This window comes from Cylas formicarius, unplaced genomic scaffold (genome assembly GCF_029955315.1).
Source record: "Cylas formicarius isolate icCylForm1 unplaced genomic scaffold, icCylForm1.1 PGA_scaffold_4__25_contigs__length_36172078, whole genome shotgun sequence".
Lineage (NCBI taxonomy): Eukaryota > Metazoa > Arthropoda > Insecta > Coleoptera > Brentidae > Cylas > Cylas formicarius.
Window position 1 is genome coordinate 7125109 of NW_026844334.1, and position 22479 is coordinate 7147587.

Consider the following 22479-nt stretch of genomic DNA (forward strand, 5'->3'; position numbering starts at 1 on the left):
CTTTATAGTCATGAGTGTCGAACGAGATCTCGAATCTGAGTTAATTATTTTTGTCTCCATTAAGCCTTTTTCTTCTGAATATTTTTAAATTTAAATCGGATGTTGTGTGGAATTTTTAATGTAATCCGCTCTGCATCGCCGTTACAAAAACTTTCATTTCGCATTTGTCACGTCATTCGTTCCTTTCTAACCAATCATTATCGCAATATGGACCTTGGAATGCCAGTTAACTCGACCGTCCTCTCAATGACAGCTTCCACGCCCTCTGGCGTTTTTAGAAATATAAATTATTTGCAGATTTTTTTATTTTGCTATGTTAAAGTTTCGGGAATATTATAGTAAACATTAACTGATGTTTTTTCAGACAAATGTTTCAAACTTAAATATGTAGAAACGGTATGTGCAATTATCAGATTTCCCTCATATACTCGCAGCACTCTCTTGCAGCACAAATTCAAATGACATTTTCATTTTGGTTCGTCACCCTCTTCATTCCATCGTCGAACAAATAATGATTGTAGTAAAGTCTGTTCATAAGAAAGTGACTAACTGATACGAATTAAGGAAAGACCCGGGCAAGCTGTAAGAATGAAATATGGCCGAACAGGTCCGTACTTTGCTTAGAATTTAATTATTTGGGGTTCTGTTAGAAAAGATACTAAACAATATTTATTTATTTATGGATGTATTTATGTTTAAATCTAAAATAAAATTACAAATTATTTTTATTACCTAGTTAAATTACTTAAAATTATTCATATAATATATCAGTATCACTATCGCTATCATCGCCTGTTCTAATTATTATTTGTTCTATATTATTTGCAATATGGATATACGATTGTTCTGCTTTTTCTAAATATTTAACAGAATTTGCCCAACTTTGTGGAGGGATGTTAAAAACTTCGATTTCCATAAGTTTGAGGACATTGGAGTTAACACGGGGAAAAACATTGTTACGACGAATGGCTGATTTCAGGTGGTGCCAAACATGTTCAATGGGATTAAATATAGAGTGGTAAGGTGGAGGAAAGCCTTAAAACTGTATGCCCTAGATTTTTTGCATAATTATCACAGACGTATTCCTTTTGTAGATTCAAGCTTTGTAGAACCTCAATTAATTGCTTTTTGGTATAATCTTCGTGAAAATAAATGTCGTTATTATACATATAGTTTTGGATTGTTGCTTTTGTGTCACATGAAGAAGGGGTTTTAGTCAACTGTCTACTGTGATAACTTGTATTGTCCATTACAATGACCCTATTAGGAGGAATGTTTGGAACTAGTTTGCTTTTAAACCAATAAATCAGCGGTGGTGTCTTCATGGTAATCCAGAGAAAAATCTTTAATATTTTTCCCAGACAGAGAAAGTCAAAGTCAAAATAGTTATCCTTTTACCTCTTTTGATGGCGCGTTTGTTTTACACTTATCAGTTGAGTCAACCCAACCCTTTTCCGGGGTATCATAAGTGTCGAACCAGGTTTCATTCAAGTAAATAAATGGCCTTTGTTGTTCTCTGTAAATCCTAATTACTTTCTAGATATTCCAGTCGCCATTTCCAAATTCTAAAATATTCCATTAAAATTTGCCTTTTGTCAATTTTTTTAAATATAAAACCCATGTGTTGAATACACTTCCACATTTAACACCGGTTTCATCTTTTTAAGATATTTACGATTAAGATATCTAATGTAGGCATGCTTTGTTCCTCGTATAACTGGTAAATTTTACGCCGTATTATATCTTGATCACTTTCATCTACACTCGAGAAAATATCAGCATCGCTTCTTTTTTTCCTCGCTGAAATGGGATTATTCACAATTTTCCATACAGTTGATGTTGGAATTTTCGTCAATGTGGCAGTTTCTTCTAAAGATACTTGCTTGCTGACACCACGTTCAATGAGAGTCAAATAAACATTGCTTATAACTTCCTTAGTCTCAATAGAATAGTGTTTTCTACATTTGGGCGGAAGCATCTCTTGAGATACACTAGACCGCATATATTTTGTATAATTCGCACGAAATAAGAATGATTACTAATAAACTTAAACTAAAGAATATTAAACACAGGTAGGTATAAAATTATTTTCTATTACGGACCACAATTTTACCTGAATTTTAATTCCGAAACTTTAGGTAATAATCTTATTGCATTGTATGTTAATGACCACCCTTGGATAATCGCATTCAAAAGCAATTGGTCACTTTATTATATCTATGAACAGACCATAACACTAATGGCAAAGCGCAAATGATTCGACAATTTCTAATTTACTAAGTACATCCTTTTTTGCGAGGAACATTGGGGATTCTTGCCTGGAAAATCTACTATACATGCAGTTCGAAAGGTTAGGGTCAGAGATCGTTAATGGTCTCGAAGAGGGCGATCATCTATTGGCTTGTCTCAATCTACACTATTATTTTTTGAATCGTATTTTCAAAATCAAACACAATACGTTATTTTAAACGGGAATGATACATCCACTTTAAATCTAAAACCTGGAGTCCCACAAGGATCTCTCCTAGGGCCACTTTTCTTCACTACTTACATAAACGATTTCCCTTCCTCCATTAATCCTAACAAATGTACACTTTTCGCTGACAATACAACAATAATTTGCAGAAATTCATCTTTAATCAGATTAGAGAAACTAACTTATGGTGTTGCGCTGAAGGCTGTATTAGTTTTCGTGTAACCATTTATTTTTAAATGAATCATAAAACATAAAAACTTTAAATTTCAACCAAGCATCTCGTAGTAAGGGTTATAGCGTCACTCTCCTGGGTGGCACCTTGGAAGATAATCTTAATTGGAGTGCTCATATTCATTTCTTATGTAACGAATTAGCATCTACGCTATGCTTAGAACGTTGAAAAACATACTTGGTACGGAGGTCCTACTTTGCATTGTTTCATTGTAAAATATGCTATGGGGAAATAAGGGTTTTTACACTCAAACAAAAAAACAATTACCGAGAATCATGTGGACCTTATTTTTATAGTCCTCGTATAATGCCAGTACCTTCAATCGTTATATATAGCATTTATGAAATCCATAGAAATAAGACAAACTATATATAAGTACCTCGCTGTCGTTGAGATAAAACTAAGAAGAGGGCAATCAAGCCAGTGTTTATTAATAATATGTTAATTATAAATTCTAATTGGCACCATTTGGCAATTTGTCCTTTAGTTTGCCTACGCTAAATCTTTGTTGTTTTAATATATTTATTTTATATATTTATTTGCACAAACTGACATAGTACATACACATATTCCTATATTACGTGCTTAAATAAACTAGGGTTGTTGGGAAAGTCATTTCGTTTTTTTTGGGGAACATGAAAGACAGTTTTCGTATAATGAATAAATATTTTATTAAATTATATATTGGCCGTTCTGGTCCAACATCTTTTGCCATCTTTCTGGCAGTAACATAATTCCCCTCTCATAAAATTTTTGGTCCTTGCTGGCAAAAAACTGGTTCAGGTGGTTTTTGACATCTTCATTTGAGGTAAAGGTTTTGCCATCCAAAAAATTTTGCAGGGACCGGAACAAATAGTAGTCGGAAGGCGCAGATCTGGAGAATATGGTGGATGTTGCAGTACGTCCCATTCAAGCTGTAAAAGTTTTTGGCGAGTGACCAAACTTGTGTGAGGTCTCGCATTATCCTGGTGGAACACTACACCCTTCCTGTTGATTAATTCGGGCCTCTTCTCTTTAAGTGAATCATTCAATTTGTCCAGTTGATGACAATAGACTTCTGAATTAATCGTTGTATTGTCCGGCAAAAGCTCAAAAAAAAACGATTCCTTTGACATCCCACCAAACGGAGAGCATCACCTTTTTTTGGTGAATGTTGGCTTTTGACACGCTTTGAGCCGGTTCATCTTTTCTGCTCCATGACCTCTTGCGTTTAACATTGTTGTATACAACCCATTTTTCGTCCCCAGTAATAATCCGCTTCAAAAATGGATCATTTTCTTGACGTTTGAGGAGCGAATCACACACGTCAACGCGACGACACAAATTTCGCTCCGTAAGGACATGGGGCACCCACACATCGAGCTTCGAGGTTAAGCCCATGCCTTTCAAATGGCCATAAACAGTCGAATTCGACAAATTTAATCTCTCACCGATCTCTCGTGTGGTTATTCGCCGATTTGCATCAACTAATGCCTTTAGCGCATCTTTGTCAGCTTCGACCGGCCTTCCAGACCGTGGTGCATCTTCGACATCAAAATTGCCGGATCGAAATTTTGCAAACCAGTTATGGCACTGGCGTACTGTTAACACGCCTTCTCCATACACATCCGTCAATTTTTTTCTCGCTTGGACAGCAAATATGACGAAAATGCTGCTTATTGCTCTCCATATTTAAAAGGGCACCAACCAAAAACTACTGCGTAGAATTAATAGAACTTTTTCACACACAAGCCTTGCAATATCAGCTCTCAAGACATATAATGGTTATGCGGCTTAAGTGTGAAGTTGGTTTCGAAAAAACGTAATTAAGTCCTCTGACGGGAAAAAACGAAATGACTTTCCGAACAACCTTATAAATCCCTTTACTAATAACGGCTTCTAAATCAACTTCCGCTATTTATCGTGTGGTGGACTCTACTGGGTAAATAAATTATTATTATTATTATTATTAATATCACAAGCAATTTTGATATTTTGAGTTTTTCCAAGACCCGCATAAAATATATCCGATTTCAAATAAGCATATTTGTCATGTCCAATAAACTATTTTTTTTCTAATTCAAATATGTGATAGAATATTTATTAGTTGGTAACATTATTAACATTAACATATTATTAACATTATTAACATTACGTTAATATGTCCTCTTGATCCAATTCATGCTACTGGGTCGTATAAGGGTACTACGAAAAGAGAGAAATCTAAACAAATAAAATTAAAGTTACTTTTAAAATCCAAGTGCGTTTGAAATTAAATTTCAGGGTGCATGTTCGGTAATAAGTCCCTACGTGTATACCGACGTTATTCGCGTCCCCAACAATACAATTTTCGGTGTTTTGTGTTTATTCTTTGACCTGAAAGCTTGTTTAGGATTTGCCCGAGCCGCGCGACTATTTCGCGGTATGTGTTTATGCGCGTGCCTAATTTGATTATTCTATGTGGTTTACTTTCTCTCTTGCATTAAACGACGAAGTTTTTGTTATCCGTTTGTTTAATTTTTTTATTCCAAATTCATCAGGGATGTTTGGAGAATTTAGCTTTATTTTGTATTATTTTGTTAATGTGAACATCATAATGGTGTTAACTGTATATATTTATCTCAACGATAAGCAGTTCTCGAAGAACTTTTTTGGTTAGTTGATACGAGTCAATTTTCGCGTTCCACTGGTTATTATCATGGTCCCATTTAACTTGGATATGTGCGCTGTTATGCGCGTAATTTAAAACGGTGACTCCGCAATCATGACTCCCTATTTCAAGTGGCAACGGCGCATCTTGACATTCAAACTTGCAGGAAGCGCTTGAAGTGCTGAGAACGGCCGCTAACCAAGTAGAGTTGAGGGTCTGCAGACCGCCTCCCGATGTGCTCAACTGCGTCAGCCCGATATCCGAGGTTCCCCCACCGCCACCGACGAGGCGGGAACCACCGAACAGCCTGAACCTTCCTCCGGTTTGCTTCGGCACCACACCAGAGGACGAATATTATCATGGGGTAAGAGATGGAACTTTGAGTAGGCAATAGCCTACCTGTACTATCTATGCAAAAAGACGGAAGAGTAATTGGTTGGCCAGGTTAAAGATTTAAGCAATATTCCGCACTGTGAACTGAGAGGATTCAGAGATGTAGGTGTTGTGTTACGTAACACCGAAGGCTTTAGCAGGCTTCGGTAGTACAAACCTCAATAATAGATACAATACAGACAGATACTACTATTCTTATAAAACATCTCACAGTTTTACAAATTGAGGCCAAGAAGTTGATATAGATGTAGTTTTTTTGAACTGTTGTTGAGTTATCTTACTTTACAAATCACTTATCTTTCAACGCAAATGTGTATAACAACTGTGTTTTTCTGATCAGCGAAGATACTGACTTATTCTACTTAAACTTGAATTTGTTTAAAACAAACGTACACGAGAAGCAAGGGTTCGAAATTCGAATTTTCTCAGTTCAATTGTCTTACAACAGTCTTAATTTAGAACCATTTAGTCTATGTCCCTACATTAATGACGTGAGGTCAAAATTATACAGGCATATATTCAATGCAGAGAAGAATATTCCCCCACCAGATCTTACCAAACATTCAAAGGGGATCAATATTCCAAAAGAAAAACACCTCACGCCATTAAGAGGACCCTAATCTGGCCGGTGATCGATATTCTATCAATGTCTCACCCCCCCGACATCACTTTCCAGGAATTCGAGGTGACTTTGACGAAGATCCAGGGATCTCTGGGGTTTACGTTAAGGAAGGAGGACGATAGCGCGTTAGGGCATTACGTTAGAGCTCTGGTCCGGGAACCAGCTCTAACAGATGGCAGGATAAGGGCGGGCGATAAAATCATAGCCGTGAGTAAAACGTTGGCTTGTAGTTTAATTAATTTTATTGCAGTTTGTCGGACGGAAGTGATTCCTACGTTTGACCTTTTCGTTCGTTTCGGTTGGCGTATTTGGAAAATTTGATCTTGCATATTATTACACTGTGCCCGCAATTTGAATGTTCGCGCTCCTTCAAAACAACAAGTTACTATTTATTGCCATCAAACTTAATCATTTATCGTTCCTATATGGCGTGCTATATATTTTTTTACAGCAGTTTATTATTATTATTATTATTATAAATGTTTAACTTTTTTTTCGCAAAAGTTTAATACAAAAGTTATAGACTTTATTATGTAGATTTAATAGTATATACTTACTTATATTCAACGAGTGATAAAAACCAATACATATCAAAGTTATGTTTTCTTAAATTGGATGCCTTGTATATTATTTCATAAAAAGTAAGATCTTTTTACGCTGATTTCAAAAATATGTAAGAAGACCAGAATTAGTCTAAAATAAAAAAATTACACTTAATTGGAAATGCATCATCATGGCAATTGTTTTGTATCTTTAATATTGTTATTGTTTAAAAAAAATGTTTTCGCAAAAATTTCAAAATATTGTCGTTGTACATAAAAATTTTAACAATGCTAATAGGGGTAGCGAATGGATTACATACAAATTATTAAAATAATAAAAATACATAAACCCTGAATTATTAAACATTTAAACAGTAAATATTGGGACAATTTCAATATTGTCCTGAATGCACAGATGACGCCCTATTTTTAACTTATGTTAAACCATTATTCAGTCAGGTTGCAAATCATTCAGGTTATTTATTTCAATTCTAATTAAGCCTGTAATGTAATTTTTATCCAATTTTGAACAATAATAATATTCAAGATATGACGCAATTGTTATATCTTGAATATTATTATTGTTCAAAATTGACCATTTTATTTTTGGTTAATTCTAACCCTGATGTAAAAAATAATTATATTTTTTAAATCAGCGTTTTCTTTCCAATTTAAAAAATATAACTTTTATAAACCCTGGGGTATATAAATATGGATAGAATATTGAATCTACACATAAAACCCTACAACTAAGTTAATTATACGTAAATGTTGTAGATAAATTTTATTATATATTTACTGTTTTTCAGTTATATACCAAACTAATGCTGTTATGCTTGCGCTATACTCAAAAAATTACAAAATTAGTGATGCTTTTGGACATCACCTTTAAAAATTTGTTTCTCCTAAAATTTTTGTTGTTGTTGCTTTGTGCCAGAAAACGGTTGTTACAAAGTTACTGGTACGAAAAAACTTTCTTCGTTAGTAATACGTAACTTTCATTTTTTTATTATTGTTATTTACTGCCAACTATTAAATTATATATAAAAAAACATAAGTTTGGTTTATTACTCAGAAGGAATGATTATGTAACAAATTTTATATACGAAAAAAATCTACAACAAAATTTTCAAAAATGTCCTGTTTCTTAAAAATTTAAAGGACTAAGAAAAAGTTGTTAACGACATATTTAGTTTTCCGAAGCAATATTCTATGTTTAAAAATAACGGAGATACTCCGCAAATATTACCCAAAATCTAACTTTTTTATTTTACATTAAAAAAGAAATTTAATGCAAAAGTTGTAAGGTATTTAAAATTTTTGTCTTTGGCTGCTATCTTTACACATATTTGTGTCTTTTTAAGTAATCAAATTTTGTTTAAGTAGCGATTTAATGAACCATAGTGATTGGAGGATATTTTGAGTTGGAATATTTTGTGCATAGCTGTTGCTACAGAAGTATAGTTAAGTCCTAAATTTTCCTGCAAAAAAGGAAATGCTTGTAATTCTTAACAAATTCTTATAAATAAATAAGAGCAGCATTTCATTTTTTATTTTCGGTTTCTCAACGTCAGTAAATCTAAATCAGATTTCTAAATTCCTCCAAAAACAGTTCGATAAAAAACTACGGATTTACTTTACATGCGACTAGATCTAACAACACAATTTTCCATTTTACTGGTTAACGTGTTTCCTAGTTGACGTGAACCGAGTTTAGGTTTTGAATGAAGCAAAGCTACAAACATTGCGTGTATAAAGTGAATCACCCCCTTTCATTTTTTTTGCTTAATTCAATTACAAAAAATTCATGATAAAATAGGAAATAATAATTATTCAAGATTAGTTGAACCTTGATAACGTTTTAACAAAAAGAAAGTACGCGAGTTTTGAGGAAAAGAAAAATACTGTAAGCTCAGAATCGTCCACAAGTGCAGCTGTCGTTTATCCTTTATAAGATAACATGTTGCTCGTCGATGTCGAACACACAACTTTTCTCGACGAAGAACTTCTTCGAGAAAAACAGACGGAAAAGGGTGGTATCTGTTTTATGTAAATTTTTATCAAAAATTGGTTTCCGACACGTCCCCGTCTCGCACCGATTTAGATATTCCGATGGAAATATTCAAAGTCTCCGAATATTCCAATTTGTTTGCATCGATGATATCGGGAATTGTTGACGCAATTCCGCGACGTATCCCGTCGTCGAATATCTTGATTGGTCGCGGGCCGGAATTTTAAAATCTCCAATCGGCGATACATCACGCTCCGTTTGAAATTTCTGTGACGTAAACTGGTCCGCACAATTGATACATTTTTAATATAAGATATACGGGATATGTGCTCAGCGAAAATTAAAAAATTGAGGATATAAAAAAATTGCCATATTTCCATAAAATGGCGTATTTAGAGTTTGAATTCAAGACCATAATCAGACTCTTAAATGTGGAACGGATTTTTTTTTGCATCAATTTATATCAGTTGATTCCTATGATGTTTCAATTTAAATTTCATTTTTAGGATATTTTAATTTACAACAAATATTTTACATTTTTGGTAATACGTCCTTATTGTTTTTATTTTTTTTTTGTCTTCTGATACCGTTATAATTATTATTATTCATTTTGCATTAAAATGATACGTTATCACAAAACTGTAAACTAAAGTTTAACTTACTCTATATACTATCAGACTTCAAAAAAACCAATATCTAAACAATAGTTTTATTGTAAAAAAACTCAAAAAAGAATAAAAAGAAATGACGGGGTCGTATATAAAGTTCGTATACAATTTGAATCAGAAAGTTGTAGTTTAATATCTGCTGGTTTGATTGAAATCTGATCGGAGTCGGCAAAAAAAACTATTGTTAAACCCAGTAGTTGTGTGTAACAGACTGTTGGATCCAGAAAGCGGAATTTTAAGTTGATATCTGCAAATTTGATATAAGTTTTGTTACAATAAGAAATAGACTACAAAAAGCTCCTATTCGAAATAGAAAATGGTGTTTTATGGTGACATATGCTGGTTTGTTAATGTCTTTGTTTCAATAAGTAGCGGAAAAGCCGAAAGCTTTACAGTTTTCGACAGAATAAATGGCGGAAGAGCTGATTTTGACTGGAATGTGATTGAAATCGACCCAAAATTTGAAAATGAATTTGAAAATTACATAAAATTTAAATTGAACATTTAGAGAGAGTAATGCAAACGGATGTAAATCTTCTTCTTAACATCACGAATTGTTTAATTTTCCCGTGTAGCTCAGAAATTACAAGTTTTATTTAAGATCTGTGCACACCGCATTTTTCCATCTTCCATAATCACAGATTTAAGAATTGAAAAAGTCACTCCCCGTAAGACAACACCGTGTCTTTATCATTTGATTGTGTTGTCGAAACAATTGTCATGTCAAAATATATAATTTCGTGAAAATCTGAACTTTTAGTTCTTATTTATTTTGATAAATGGATTTTCATCAAGTAAAAGCCACCTCAGTTCATTTCTTCTTCCACCAATCATCAAAATAAAGTCCATATTGATTGAAAAAATTGGCCGTTTTTCGCTCATCTACCCATTTCGGTCTTTTTAGGTAAACGACGTAGAAATATCCCCGATGACCCACGAACAGGCCGTTCAATATCTGAGGCAGTGCGGGGACAAGGTGAAATTACGACTGTACAGGGACTCGGCTCAGACTCCGGTGGCCGCGCTGTCTCCGACGGAGACGACGCCGAGAACATCGTTTTCGAGGAAAGCCAATTTGAGGTGAGAGGCAGTTTTGCGGATTCGCGCGAAGGCGCGGCCGAAACAATGGCGATCTCGCACGCTACCTGTTTAAATATGCATTACAGAAATTCTATTACGTAGGGAGGGGAAGAGATAAAACGTCGGGTAGATGAGGTCCTTTAAATTTAAATATCTCGCCCGGCTCACGTTTCGAGATTTCGCTGGGTTTGCTTTAGGAATAAAAAAAATAAATATAAAAGCGGGTCCTATTAGGGCTACCCCGTAGTAGGGAGCTAACATTTTTAAATTCAAAGTGTGTGCTCTAATTACTCATCTAATAATAGCAACTATGGCTAAAGATGTTTTCTAATTACTTGCTAAAGATACCTAATGGCATGATATTACGACCTGATGCGCTATTTTGTGAATTTGCACCTAGAAGGGTCAGCAATTATTTTGTTTCATTTTCTATGCCTATTATTTGGCGTATGCAACCGATCATACCTCTGGCGATTTTTGTTCACTGTGATGGGGTTTTCGCAACACCATACTCGGTTTTCGTGAGACAAACGATACCGTTTGCTGGCTTTGTCATTGAGATACAGATATAAACAGAAAATTTGATCATTTCAGTACCGTAATGAGTCCAGTAGCGTACCTAGATTCTTTTTAAAAGATATTATTTTTTTATGCAACACCCTGTATATATGTGGTTTATTCTATTTGTCTATTTTAAGGTTTTCAAAACTGTCAAAATATATATTTTAAAATACTATTGTTATTATTATTTTATTACAAAAAATAGTAGACGTGAAAAAAACTGATTTTGCTACTACCAGACATTTTTCGCACACTTTACGAATTTTGCTTTGGGCATTTACGAGGGAACACTTTTTTTTTTATGAAATGTCAAGCAGATTTTGTGAAAATTGGCTTTGTAAAAATATATATTTATGTAATATAAAAAATAAGTATATATATATATATATATATATATATATATATATATATATATATATATATATATATATATATATATATATATATATATATATATATATATATATATATATATATATATATATATATATATATATATAAATAGTTATAAATTTCCTTTAATCTGCATCTACAACATTTAAAAAGAAGTATATAAGCCATATTGGCTGTCTGACTACAGACATATACAAATATTTATAATAATAATTTATGTAAATTTATTTATAACATTTACTACATTTTGTATTCTGTAGTTTTTCTGATCATAATTACATTATGTTAAGTGAAATAAAATAAGGATGAAATACAGGCGTATTTTCTAAAGTGACAATTCTACAGAATAAATGTCTAACCACCTTAAATTTTTTCATTCAGACTTTAGAAAAGAAAGTTTAATATAATAGTTTTAGGGTACAATTGCAAATTTTCTTCCACGTTATGTGATTGATTCAGAATAAAGTAGCGCATAAAAACTTTTTTTCTATGGAATGCTCCTTATCTCATACTCTTCGGTGAGAGCTTTTTAAACTTGAATTTCAAAAATAACACATCATATTAATAATTATTATTTTTATGTGAGGTTAGTAAAAAAAAGGTGGAAAAATAAAATTCAATATCTGGGAGGTTTTGAACATGCGGAATTCAAAAATGTTAACAGCAATGTTGTCAGATTCCCTATGTTCAAAAACCATCAAAATTCTTAGATAAGGCAGATCTGACAACCCTGCTCGTTTTTAAATTCTGCATGGCCAAAAACCCCCAGATATTGAATTTTATCATTTCAAATATTAAACAGTTTAATAAAGATGTCAAAACAAATAATGAAATGTATGAAAAAAATGGCGACCCTTGGCCTACTAAGTGAAATATTATTTTTTAGTATTCTCTGTCTTAAATATTATCCTTGAAATCACCGTTTAAAGGCCTCTGATATAAAAGTATAATACACAGGGAATTTTATAAGAAGCAATGCAACTACAACTTTGGTATTAAAGTTTTTTTTCAACGGATCATCCTGTACTTTGGATTCTATGTAAAAAGATTCATAAGCGTTCACTTCCATCATCTAATTACGATACAGTCAGTCAGCTAAGATCTTCTTTTTTTAAAAAAAAACTTCCACAGGCTACTGCGATACTATTTACAAAACTTCTGGAACCCTTGGTGGCAAGTAAAGACCTGAGTCGCGGTTAACATTGTGGCAAGTGTGGAATTGATTTCGGGCTCATTGCTATTAGAAGGTTGCGGTGAAGTGTATTTTGGGATGGAACGCTTAATTAAAGTGTGTGTAAGTTTTCCGTAAACAGAATGACCCAACGTTAAGTCTAATTTTCTATTGATATAAGAATGGAAGATTATTATTAATTTTTAATTCAGTAGTTAACATATCTTAGGATGCATGAGGCCAAATATCAAAAGTAATATCAACGTAGCGTTTCCATAATTTTGGTTTTAGATGGAAAGTGTCAAGCGCTTTCTTTTTTAAATATATCGCTTTGAAAGCGGCATCTTTCACTCTATCTCTAGGAATTACTGAGATACAACGCAATACTTACGAAAAATGGACACACTGTACTTCAAGATTAATTTAAAAGTTTTCTTTATTATTTCCAAAATTTGGTCACGTCACGGGCCTTTACGTTCTCTGTGCAGGCAAGAGGCGGTCGACATGTTGAACGACATCGCGGTCAGGAAGCTCATCCCCGGGGGCGGCCACGAGTCGACCAACCACCACCACCACCGGTCGCTTTCACCGAACTCGTCACCGCGACGCTTACGACGCCACGGCCACGCGGCGGCCGAAACGTCATACGATCCGTCCGCCAAATACACGGTACCGGAGGAATCATTCCACGAGGGGCTCCTTCAAAAATGTCCCCATTACGACGACGACGCCTTCAACTCGTTATTCTCGATCGAGTCGGACGACATGGACAAACCCTCACGGCCCAGTTCTTTAGACTTGTATAATCCGAATCAAACTCCAGTGGCGGCGAGGTAAGTCAGTCTGTATCCACGGTTTTGAATGACAAAAAATCAGTGATGTCGATCTAAACTCCAATGGCAATAGCGCCATAAAAAAATGAAGCGAATGTCACAATGACAATGGGGATTGTTGTCTTTCTCTTTCTCATTGGGGTGCTCTCGTTATTTACTGATATATTTTTTTTTTCTAATTTGTAAGAAATAAAATTTAAAATAACCTTGCTTCTTAAAAAACCTCTGAACAAAAACGCATACTAATTAAAATACATACTTGTTTGTTTCTACTCACTTCTGTGTTCTTATTGGTGTGCCTTTCCGTTCCACATGTTGACGATAAACAAAACGATCTGAACTTTATTGACTGCTGCTCTGAACAATCCTCGTGTTGACAGGCAAAACCAAGTTCTAAGGTTTTTCAACCAGGAGATTCTACGTCTCCCAGGTCCTGTTCTGCCCAAGATCTTTTCTTAGAATATCAACTCTTTTGGTTATTCATTATATGTCCCAGATATTCTAATTTGCGTTTCTTAACGATGTCCACTATTTCGATGTCTTTCTGAAGCATTTCTGATACATTCTTGTTGAAAACGTTATTAATCCAGGAAATTCTAAGGATTCGTCTGAAGAGCCACATCTCAAAGGCTTCAAGTTTCTTTGTGGACACTTCCGTCAACGTCCCCAGGACTCGGCACCATGCGAAAAGCATAGCACTTAAGTAGTCTTAGTTTGCTTTGCAAATTAAAGATGTTTCCCATTCTGACAAAAGTAGCTTGCTTTCTCTATAGGGAATTTTATTTCTACAGAATGGTAATATGTGTAATGGCAAAAAGCAAATGAAGTTTTAAGGGGTCGACACTGTTAATCGGCCTTTTATTGGTTTATTGTTCGGTTTATTGAGGGTAAAAAACATTTTATATTTATGATATTCCAAGCAAGTCATAACATTTATCGTGTCCTGGACCATACATTTATGTATGACAGAAAACAGATTCCTTTGTGCTACTCTAAATAAAATTTTCCTCACAAAATCAAAATTGCAGTTTTTAGTTGCAGTTTAGATCCAGCTCACCATAAAAAAATCAACAAGGTATCGGTTGTGCTTTCTGACGCAATTTTCAAAAATATTAATATATCTATTACGTATGATTAACGGTAGTTTTTAATTCCACAATTCACGAGCTTTAGAAGAAAGCCAAGCCGAAACTTACGAATCCTAAAGAAGTCTCAAATTTGCGCCCAATATGAACAGCACAGATATTTTTGTTAATAATATATCCAGCACCACTGATAGGAATAACATTCTACTACTCGTACGTTACAGTAAAACGCTTGATACTATAAATCATAAACTGTTCTGTGGTTCATTTTTGGGTAATAATACGTTTTCCGGAATCCACTACCAACCTTGTTTGTAAATTTCCCTGTTCCAACTTGCATTCCAATAAAATTCGGGCCCTTTTTAAGGTCATATTCTTTATTACCACGTTTTTACTATCAATCCCAACTTACCTCATAGAAAATAGTTTATGTGAGAAGCGTCATCTGCCGGCATGTCGAACGTTAATATGAAGACGAATTAGACTCATAACATGAGAGCGCTTACGTCGTGATTATCTTCCTCCATGACAACTACCTCTCGCTTTATTTGTGACGCGTGGGTAGGCTAGAATTATCGGTGTCCTGATAATATTGTTATCGCGAACCTAATCATTCTCCTCAGAAAACCCCGATTCAATTTTTCCCTGGCCCACAACGCGTACGAGCTGAATAACTTGGACGCCGAAGTCCTCGACGCGCCGAATTTGACGTACAATCTGGGGACGGACGAAGACGGTAACGTGCACGCGGATACCGGCGACGATTTCCCCAAAGAACCGGCCAGCATGCCGCACATTCCTCTAGACAATTATTCGAAACCGTTCAGCTACAAACATCCGGCGTATCAGTCTGCGCATCCGCCGTGCGGCAGCGAAACGTCCGATGGCCGTAGCAGCAGCTCGAAAACTAGCGAACAGTCTGAGGATAGCGGTACTCTGAAGAGGAAAACGTCGGCTATAAGGAGAGAGCCGCCCCCAGCTAGGAACGACACCCGCGACGTGAAACCGCATCAGGAAAACTACGAGGTATCAGTTCAATAACTCTATCACCAAAGACGACAATATGACTTATATAAGGAGACTAGTATAAGTCATAAATAAAATGCTGAAATGCTTAAAAAAGCAAAATGTTGGAATATTTAAATATTTTAGTTAATTCATTGGCTAATTTTAACTAAGAATATACATCTAACAACCGTTAATTCTTTTGCACCGCCTAACACTTCACAAGAGCCATGTTTAACATTACAACCCTGCTATAATCTGGACCATGCTTTTAATTATGACCGAGGAAACTTTTAGGGATTTTTTTCTATAAAGGTTAGCTTTCTCAAGCATTAAACGGTCGGAGTGTTCCATTCTGAACTTTCGATCCATTATGCCTGCACACCTTTGCTCCCTGCACTTGAAGAGCCTGTACTCTCAATCTTCTAATCTTCTCAATGGGCTGCCGCCTAGTGGTGCGCATCAGGTTAGCCTGGAAGACTCTGATCAATATACGACGTTACCGCCGACAATCTGTCAACCATTTAGTTGCTCTCACTACCACATGAGCGGGTCCATACGAGACTGACAGAATTACATTCCGCTAGTCTTGTTAATGTTTCTGGGAAATCAAATGGCAATCCAAAACTCACCCTCAGGGAGGACACCAGCTCGACTGATGGTTTTGTCCAAATACCCTCTGTTGAAGTTCTCATGAGCTTACAACAGCATACATCTCTGCTTAAAGTAGACAGGGGTAAATCTCTACTCTAAAAGACCAACCTCTAGCCCGTGAGACACAAGAATATTTTCTCTAGTACAGCCCCAGCCGTCCTTTGTAGGGACCCTCTTCCTGTATACTATATGAAAGCCTGGTCTGGTTTTTAGTGCCCTTCTGTCAACGCATTCCCGTTCCCTGTAATCGTAGGACCGCTCTACGGACCTTGATCCCCACCCTAAGGTAACTTGAGGCTAGGAGCAGTTGTGGTTTCCACAGGCATACCAACTTTTAACCATATATTCCCTGCTAAGTGGTAGAATGTCGTTTATACGACTAAGACCGTTGAAATTTCGGGAAATATCAATTTTGATTCATGGAAATAATATAGATTAGTTTCTTTTTGTTTGATATGTCTAGTACGAGCCACCAGCCAAATGCAAGTAAGTAAAAAAATATGATTAGTGATTGAACTTTTTCAGATCCTGGCGATTGAACTGAACAGAGGTTGGAACAGCAGGTTAGGATTTAGCCTTCAGGGGGCAGCTGGAGTCACTTACGTCAGTGCAGTTCACGCTGACAGCGTGGCCGCCAAAGATGGAAGGATTAGGCCAGGGGATGTGCTTTTAAAAGTAAGTGCTAAATAATAAACGCGATAAAGTATTCTTTGAACTACTTTGAGATAACCAGGAAAATATTCAAAACACATACATAAAACACCCGTTTCGTTTCAGGTCAACGACGAAAGTGTGGAACACCTGAGCACCAATGAAATAATAGATTTACTTCGAATAGTTAGAGGTCCAGTTTGTATAGTTGTAAAAAGAATCAAATCTAATGAAGACTGTCCAAAAAGCAATGCAGAGAATTGAATTAATAGTACAAGAACAATATACCAGTTGTCTCGGTCGTTTTTCAACAGTATTTGCGGAAAATTTTTGTTCGACAATGACCGAGATATCGCAATTATTGTGTCCTGACACTGTAGGTAAACAATCTGCTTCGTTACGTTTCCGCTTTTCGAGTGAGAATGACGCGCCCTGATTAAAATTGTCGCCTCAAGACTTAAATGTGTGTTTGGTTGTTTTCCTTGCCCTACCATAGGAGTTCTGCAAGTGTGTGATGAAAAAGTATGGTTAAAAGGGTGTCGGTACGCTGTTTGTTGAAATTATTTCTATAAACTCTTATACGGGGTGATACACGATTATAAAAATTTTTCGCAAATTATTTTGATGTTGGATATTTGAAATAACACAGATTTTCATACCAAATTTCAAATACATTATTACAAAAATATGGTTGCATCGTGAACCACCCCGTATATATCATAGCGTTGTAATTATGTAAGTATAAGAGTTGTGATAGTTCTTGAAATTTCCTGCATATATTGTGATTAAAAGTTAGGTTAGTAAATTCGTTTCTTCCGGCCGTTAAAATGGCTGTAGCAAAATACGAACTTTCAATGAAAACGAGGTCAATAATGCCGGAGGTCCGGGACGGAACTTAAAAAAATATTTTGCTCCAACCACTAAGCTAGTCTGTAAAATAGTTTTAAAAAAATGGACTTGTCGAGGTTTACAATGTATTATATCCTTAAAGGTGGATACAGAAAGGACACCATCCATTTCCACCGAAAATTTCCAGTAAAATAATTTGCATCAAACCTTTGTGTATCCATCGCCACTAATCTGAATGGATGTAATTAAAATTAAATGCAAAATCCGTTTAGGAAAATTTAAGCTATATATACATAAATAGTGCAGTATTTACTTTGTAAATGTAACCAAGGCACTTAACTAAGAATCAAATTACATTCTAAATTTTTGCCTGAATAGATATTGTCGTTATTTTTTTTAAAACGGAATCAAAATGTAAATCAACTTAGCAATATTGTCGATGTTGTAGGCAAATTAAAACCAAAATAAATAAATTTATTCGAATCAATATTGGCGTACAATCTCTCTCTTGTTTCGCTAAATCAAAAAAAAGTCAATTTTAAATATTTAAGTATAAGATTTAATTTTGAAGTTATAGTGTCGCTAAATCGTTAGTGCAATCAATGTACATTTCGTTTTAATTTTTTATGTGTTTTACTGCAAGTTTCTTATACACATCGTGTGCTTACACTAAAATTGGCGGCATCATTATTTCAAAAAATGGACTATTCAAAAACTTTTACTTCCAACCCCAAACATATATTTGAAGACTTTTTAGAGGTGGTTTTCCAAATAATCCTGATTCAGAATTAAATTATATAAAAAAAACACTTGCCGTCAATGTAACTATGCACAGGTATATACTTTGTAATTCGTTCTCATGAGCGTTATTTCTATTGATTTTTATTATTTTTTAATTAATTTTTATCCTGATTTAAGAACCAAAGACAAGAGAAGAAAATAAAGAGTATTAAAAACATATTTGGTTTATTTTACTTTACCTTATTTGCTTCAGTTGTCCTAAACTATATATCAAAATTAGATTGCAAGCAGATAAAATTTATTATTTTTATTATTTAGGCATTCTATCAATCTTAAGTGACCTTTAAACAGGCAACTAATATTTTTATGAACAAGCTTGCAACCTGTTGCTCATTAAACAACGAATTTCTTTCTTTTTTTGCTTTAACTGGGACATACTTCATATCCACTAGCTAAGGTATAGGCTCCCATGTTAAATGAAGATATGACCGCCTCATTTCTCCAAATATATATAGAATAGATATTTTAGTTCGGATGTCTTCCTGAAAAATTTCAACCACAAAATTTAAGGTGAAATAAAAACCTGAACTGCGATTATAACAGCATTTTATAGTGAATATTAAATATTATAGCGTACTATCACCAAATTTTCTAATACTACACAGATTCCTTCCTCTTCCCTTAATGTAGATTCATCAATAGATATTCCTCTTGATAGTCTCATTCAAGAGAACCTTAATGTCCGTTTCACAGAAAAAGGATACTTTTGAAAGGCTCAGTGAACATACTTGAAAATGATAGAAATCACACACATCACTTAAAAGAGTTTACTAAAGTATAAGGCTTTTGGCTTCTTCAATCCCAAGGAGAGCCAAAAAATCAGAACAGACAAACAACTAGAAAGCTAATTTTTCTGAAAATCTATTACGCCTCAAGAATGGCGACTCTAATAAAGATAGAAGATAGAGGGGCATCAAAGATATTTTCGTTAGATATAGTCATTTTGAAAAATGTTGTAAATTATGGCCGAGTTAAAATTTCAATAGCATGTGAAGTGAATGAAAATTATTTTAAAATACAGGAGGTAGAAAAAATATATATTCCCACTAACCTAACAGTAATTATGGACCATTACTTTTGACTCAAAATGTAATTCGGAAAGTTTACTTTCCATGTAATAGTTATGCAGTAATTCGCCCCTCTGGCAACCAATTGTTCAAACTGTCGCTCGAGATAGATAAACAAAAAATAGATTACAATTAAAAGTTGTTGCTCAAGCTGGTACTGATTAAGGAGTCAAGTTAAGGATCCAGCAGCACCGATTTTTCACTAGTTCTTTTACTACTACAGAAGTAAGCTTATGCCTTGAGTGTTCCTCAGGCAATATATTGCATTTAATAATCACCCTCCAACACTTTAGTATTTTTTGAAATAAGTAATAGAAAAACATACCATCAGCTCGCCTCAATTTAAAATGACAAATTTTAAATTGATTTTAAATCAAAATTTAAAAAAGGTTTGGGGAGAATTTTACCGTTGTTTAAATCCTTTCCAGCATTTCTAGTTTGTTTGAGAAGTGAGAACAATCTATTTTATTGAGTCGTGTAAAAAAACAAAAAGACAAATTGCAAAAACGTTATGGATTTGCAGGGTTGTATTGATTTTGTTGAGTGGAATGATTGGAACGAAGAAAATATTGCTAAATATTAATAATAATATAACTTTATTTATTCTCTAAAACAAGTTTAAATTTTTTCAGAGAGACATATCCTAGAAAAACATTATATTCTCTGAAAAAACTAAAATATATAAAATCTATCTAATCTATCTAATTTTACGTATGCTTTACATTTTCCAAATCTAATTTAATTTTAAAAAATATACCTCAAAAAATCAAAAAAGGCGCCCAAACCACCAACCAGCCCAAACTTCCTACTGGTCCGAAAATGACATATGTCAAAATTTTATTTTCTTTCTCAATAGTGGACCAAACATAAACTAATTTTTACGACGTTGTCAAGCTTAACACTTCCTCAAACTAACCATCAAAATGTTAAGGGGACCTTGAAGAGAGTTATAAATATGGGTATAAAAACAAAGTTTGGCGCGCAAACTAAGACTTATCCGTCTAGATGTATCTATTCTGTGATATTGCCATTAAGTTTTGCATATATAGATTTTCTATCTGCAGTTTTTGGAGTTTTCGGGTTTTAATAGCCAAACATTATCAAATCACGAGACACCTCGCAAAAGGCGGCGAGATTGAAACATAATTTCTTTATCTGTTCATTAAATAACAATTTTTCCGGCACTTTAAGCCATTCGAGACGGTTTTTATCCGATTTTTAATATCTAATTCGATCGTCGGTCGTGAAACCACCGAAATGACTCCTTCCGCTGCCCAACGGGCCGTACCATTTTACTACCACGGCCACACTTCGCCGAGCAAATGCTCCAGTTTGTGAGCCGTTTGCGTTATTCCGACAGTGGCGGTGTTTGCGTTCGGGCGGGAAGGTTCCCACGCGACGACGCTTTTGAATTGACCGCGAGTGCGAAAGATATTCAAAAATTAAGTCCAAGTTTCGCGCGCAATAGGTTTTGTGATCGTCAGTCAATGCGATGAAGGTAGGAGAGTATACAGTGATCAAAATTTCTGTCATTTAAAAATTTTATCGTTTCCCCAGTTAGGGGCAGGCATTTCCCGCGTTTTAAAGAATTTGTCACTGCATAAAGACATAAAAAAATTATTAGATAAAAAAAATTTAGTGGGTAGCTGTCAGTTCTCAAGGCGTTTCTTATTATTGCTTTATTTGACATTGTTAGTCAGAATACAAAATATAACAAACTTTATCTAAAATTTTGCATTCGAATGCCATTAGAATGAATTTGTCAAACAGCGTCCCAGAAATCGAACAAAATCTCATTTTTAACAATTTAAAAGTTAGCTACATCAAAATATTAAACTGTAATGTCACCTGTCAGAGTAAAAGACCGTTTTTTAATATATTATGTATGCTAATTAAAGGAATAAGGGAAGGATGAGTTCTAATTTCGCACGGATCCATATCGTATACTATATATGATATGCCATATAGCATTTTGTACCATTGATTCGTCAGCATCGCTCTTGTTTTTTTACATTTTACATTTATTATTTATTTATTATAATTGTAAGTAGTACACTTTTGGAGTAGGTGAAGAGTTTTCACTGGAAGCCATGATCTATTTTTTTATATTCCTCCAACAAAGTTGTTTTTTATCAATATTACAAAATTTTCTGCTATCTATTCTGTAGACTAGTTCTTCGTATGCTTTTTTTTACATTGTGCCTATCTACAAGTTTTATTCTTATGCAATATTTGTTTAAATAAAAAAAAATTCTATACTTTTTTTGTGATAAGTTCTTTGCCTTTTTTAATTTTTCTGTTTTATTTACGATAAAACAATATTTCTGCCATTATTTGTAAGATTTGTAATTTGTAAGTTTTCTTCATTTTGCAATTTGGATTCACTTCATTGAAGTTACTTCATTATTTTTTAAACAGGAATCATAACTATTACCAAGCAATAAAACGCCGTCCTAACTATTGAGAAAAAATCCTTGGCACGGAGATAATAAACCAATGGTTTCATTATATGGTAAAGTCCAACAACCAACTGTGCATAAACCAAAGGGCAACATGTTAGATTAATAACAGACAGAATAAAAATAAAAAAAATAAAAAATTAATTTCATTTTCAATTATTGGGAACAGAAAGTACGCTTCTTTCAAGTCCAGAGTGGCCACAAGAGTGTTTCAGCTAACTTCCTATCTTCAAGTGTAAAATGACAAGTATCAAGAAAAGCAGTTCTTTTTTCAGTTTCTTTAAATTTAAGTAATCT

The 22479-nt window shown here is 34.3% G+C and overlaps 1 protein-coding gene across 3 annotated transcripts in view; it reads left to right on the forward strand.

Moving 5' to 3' along the window:
• LOC132700896 (uncharacterized) overlaps positions 1-18813 on the forward strand; it is a 189422-nt gene extending 170609 nt beyond the window's left edge. For all 3 annotated transcript variants that reach the window (XM_060668474.1, XM_060668473.1, XM_060668476.1), the window contains exons 11-17: positions 5504-5701; positions 6407-6559; positions 10478-10653; positions 13267-13611; positions 15320-15722; positions 16881-17030; positions 17133-18813. In XM_060668474.1, coding sequence (XP_060524457.1) covers positions 5504-5701; positions 6407-6559; positions 10478-10653; positions 13267-13611; positions 15320-15722; positions 16881-17030; positions 17133-17270 — 1563 coding nt within the window. In that variant the 3' untranslated portion in view covers positions 17271-18813. The remainder of the gene's footprint in view (positions 1-5503; positions 5702-6406; positions 6560-10477; positions 10654-13266; positions 13612-15319; positions 15723-16880; positions 17031-17132) is intronic.
• The last annotated feature ends 3666 nt before the right edge of the window (positions 18814-22479 follow it).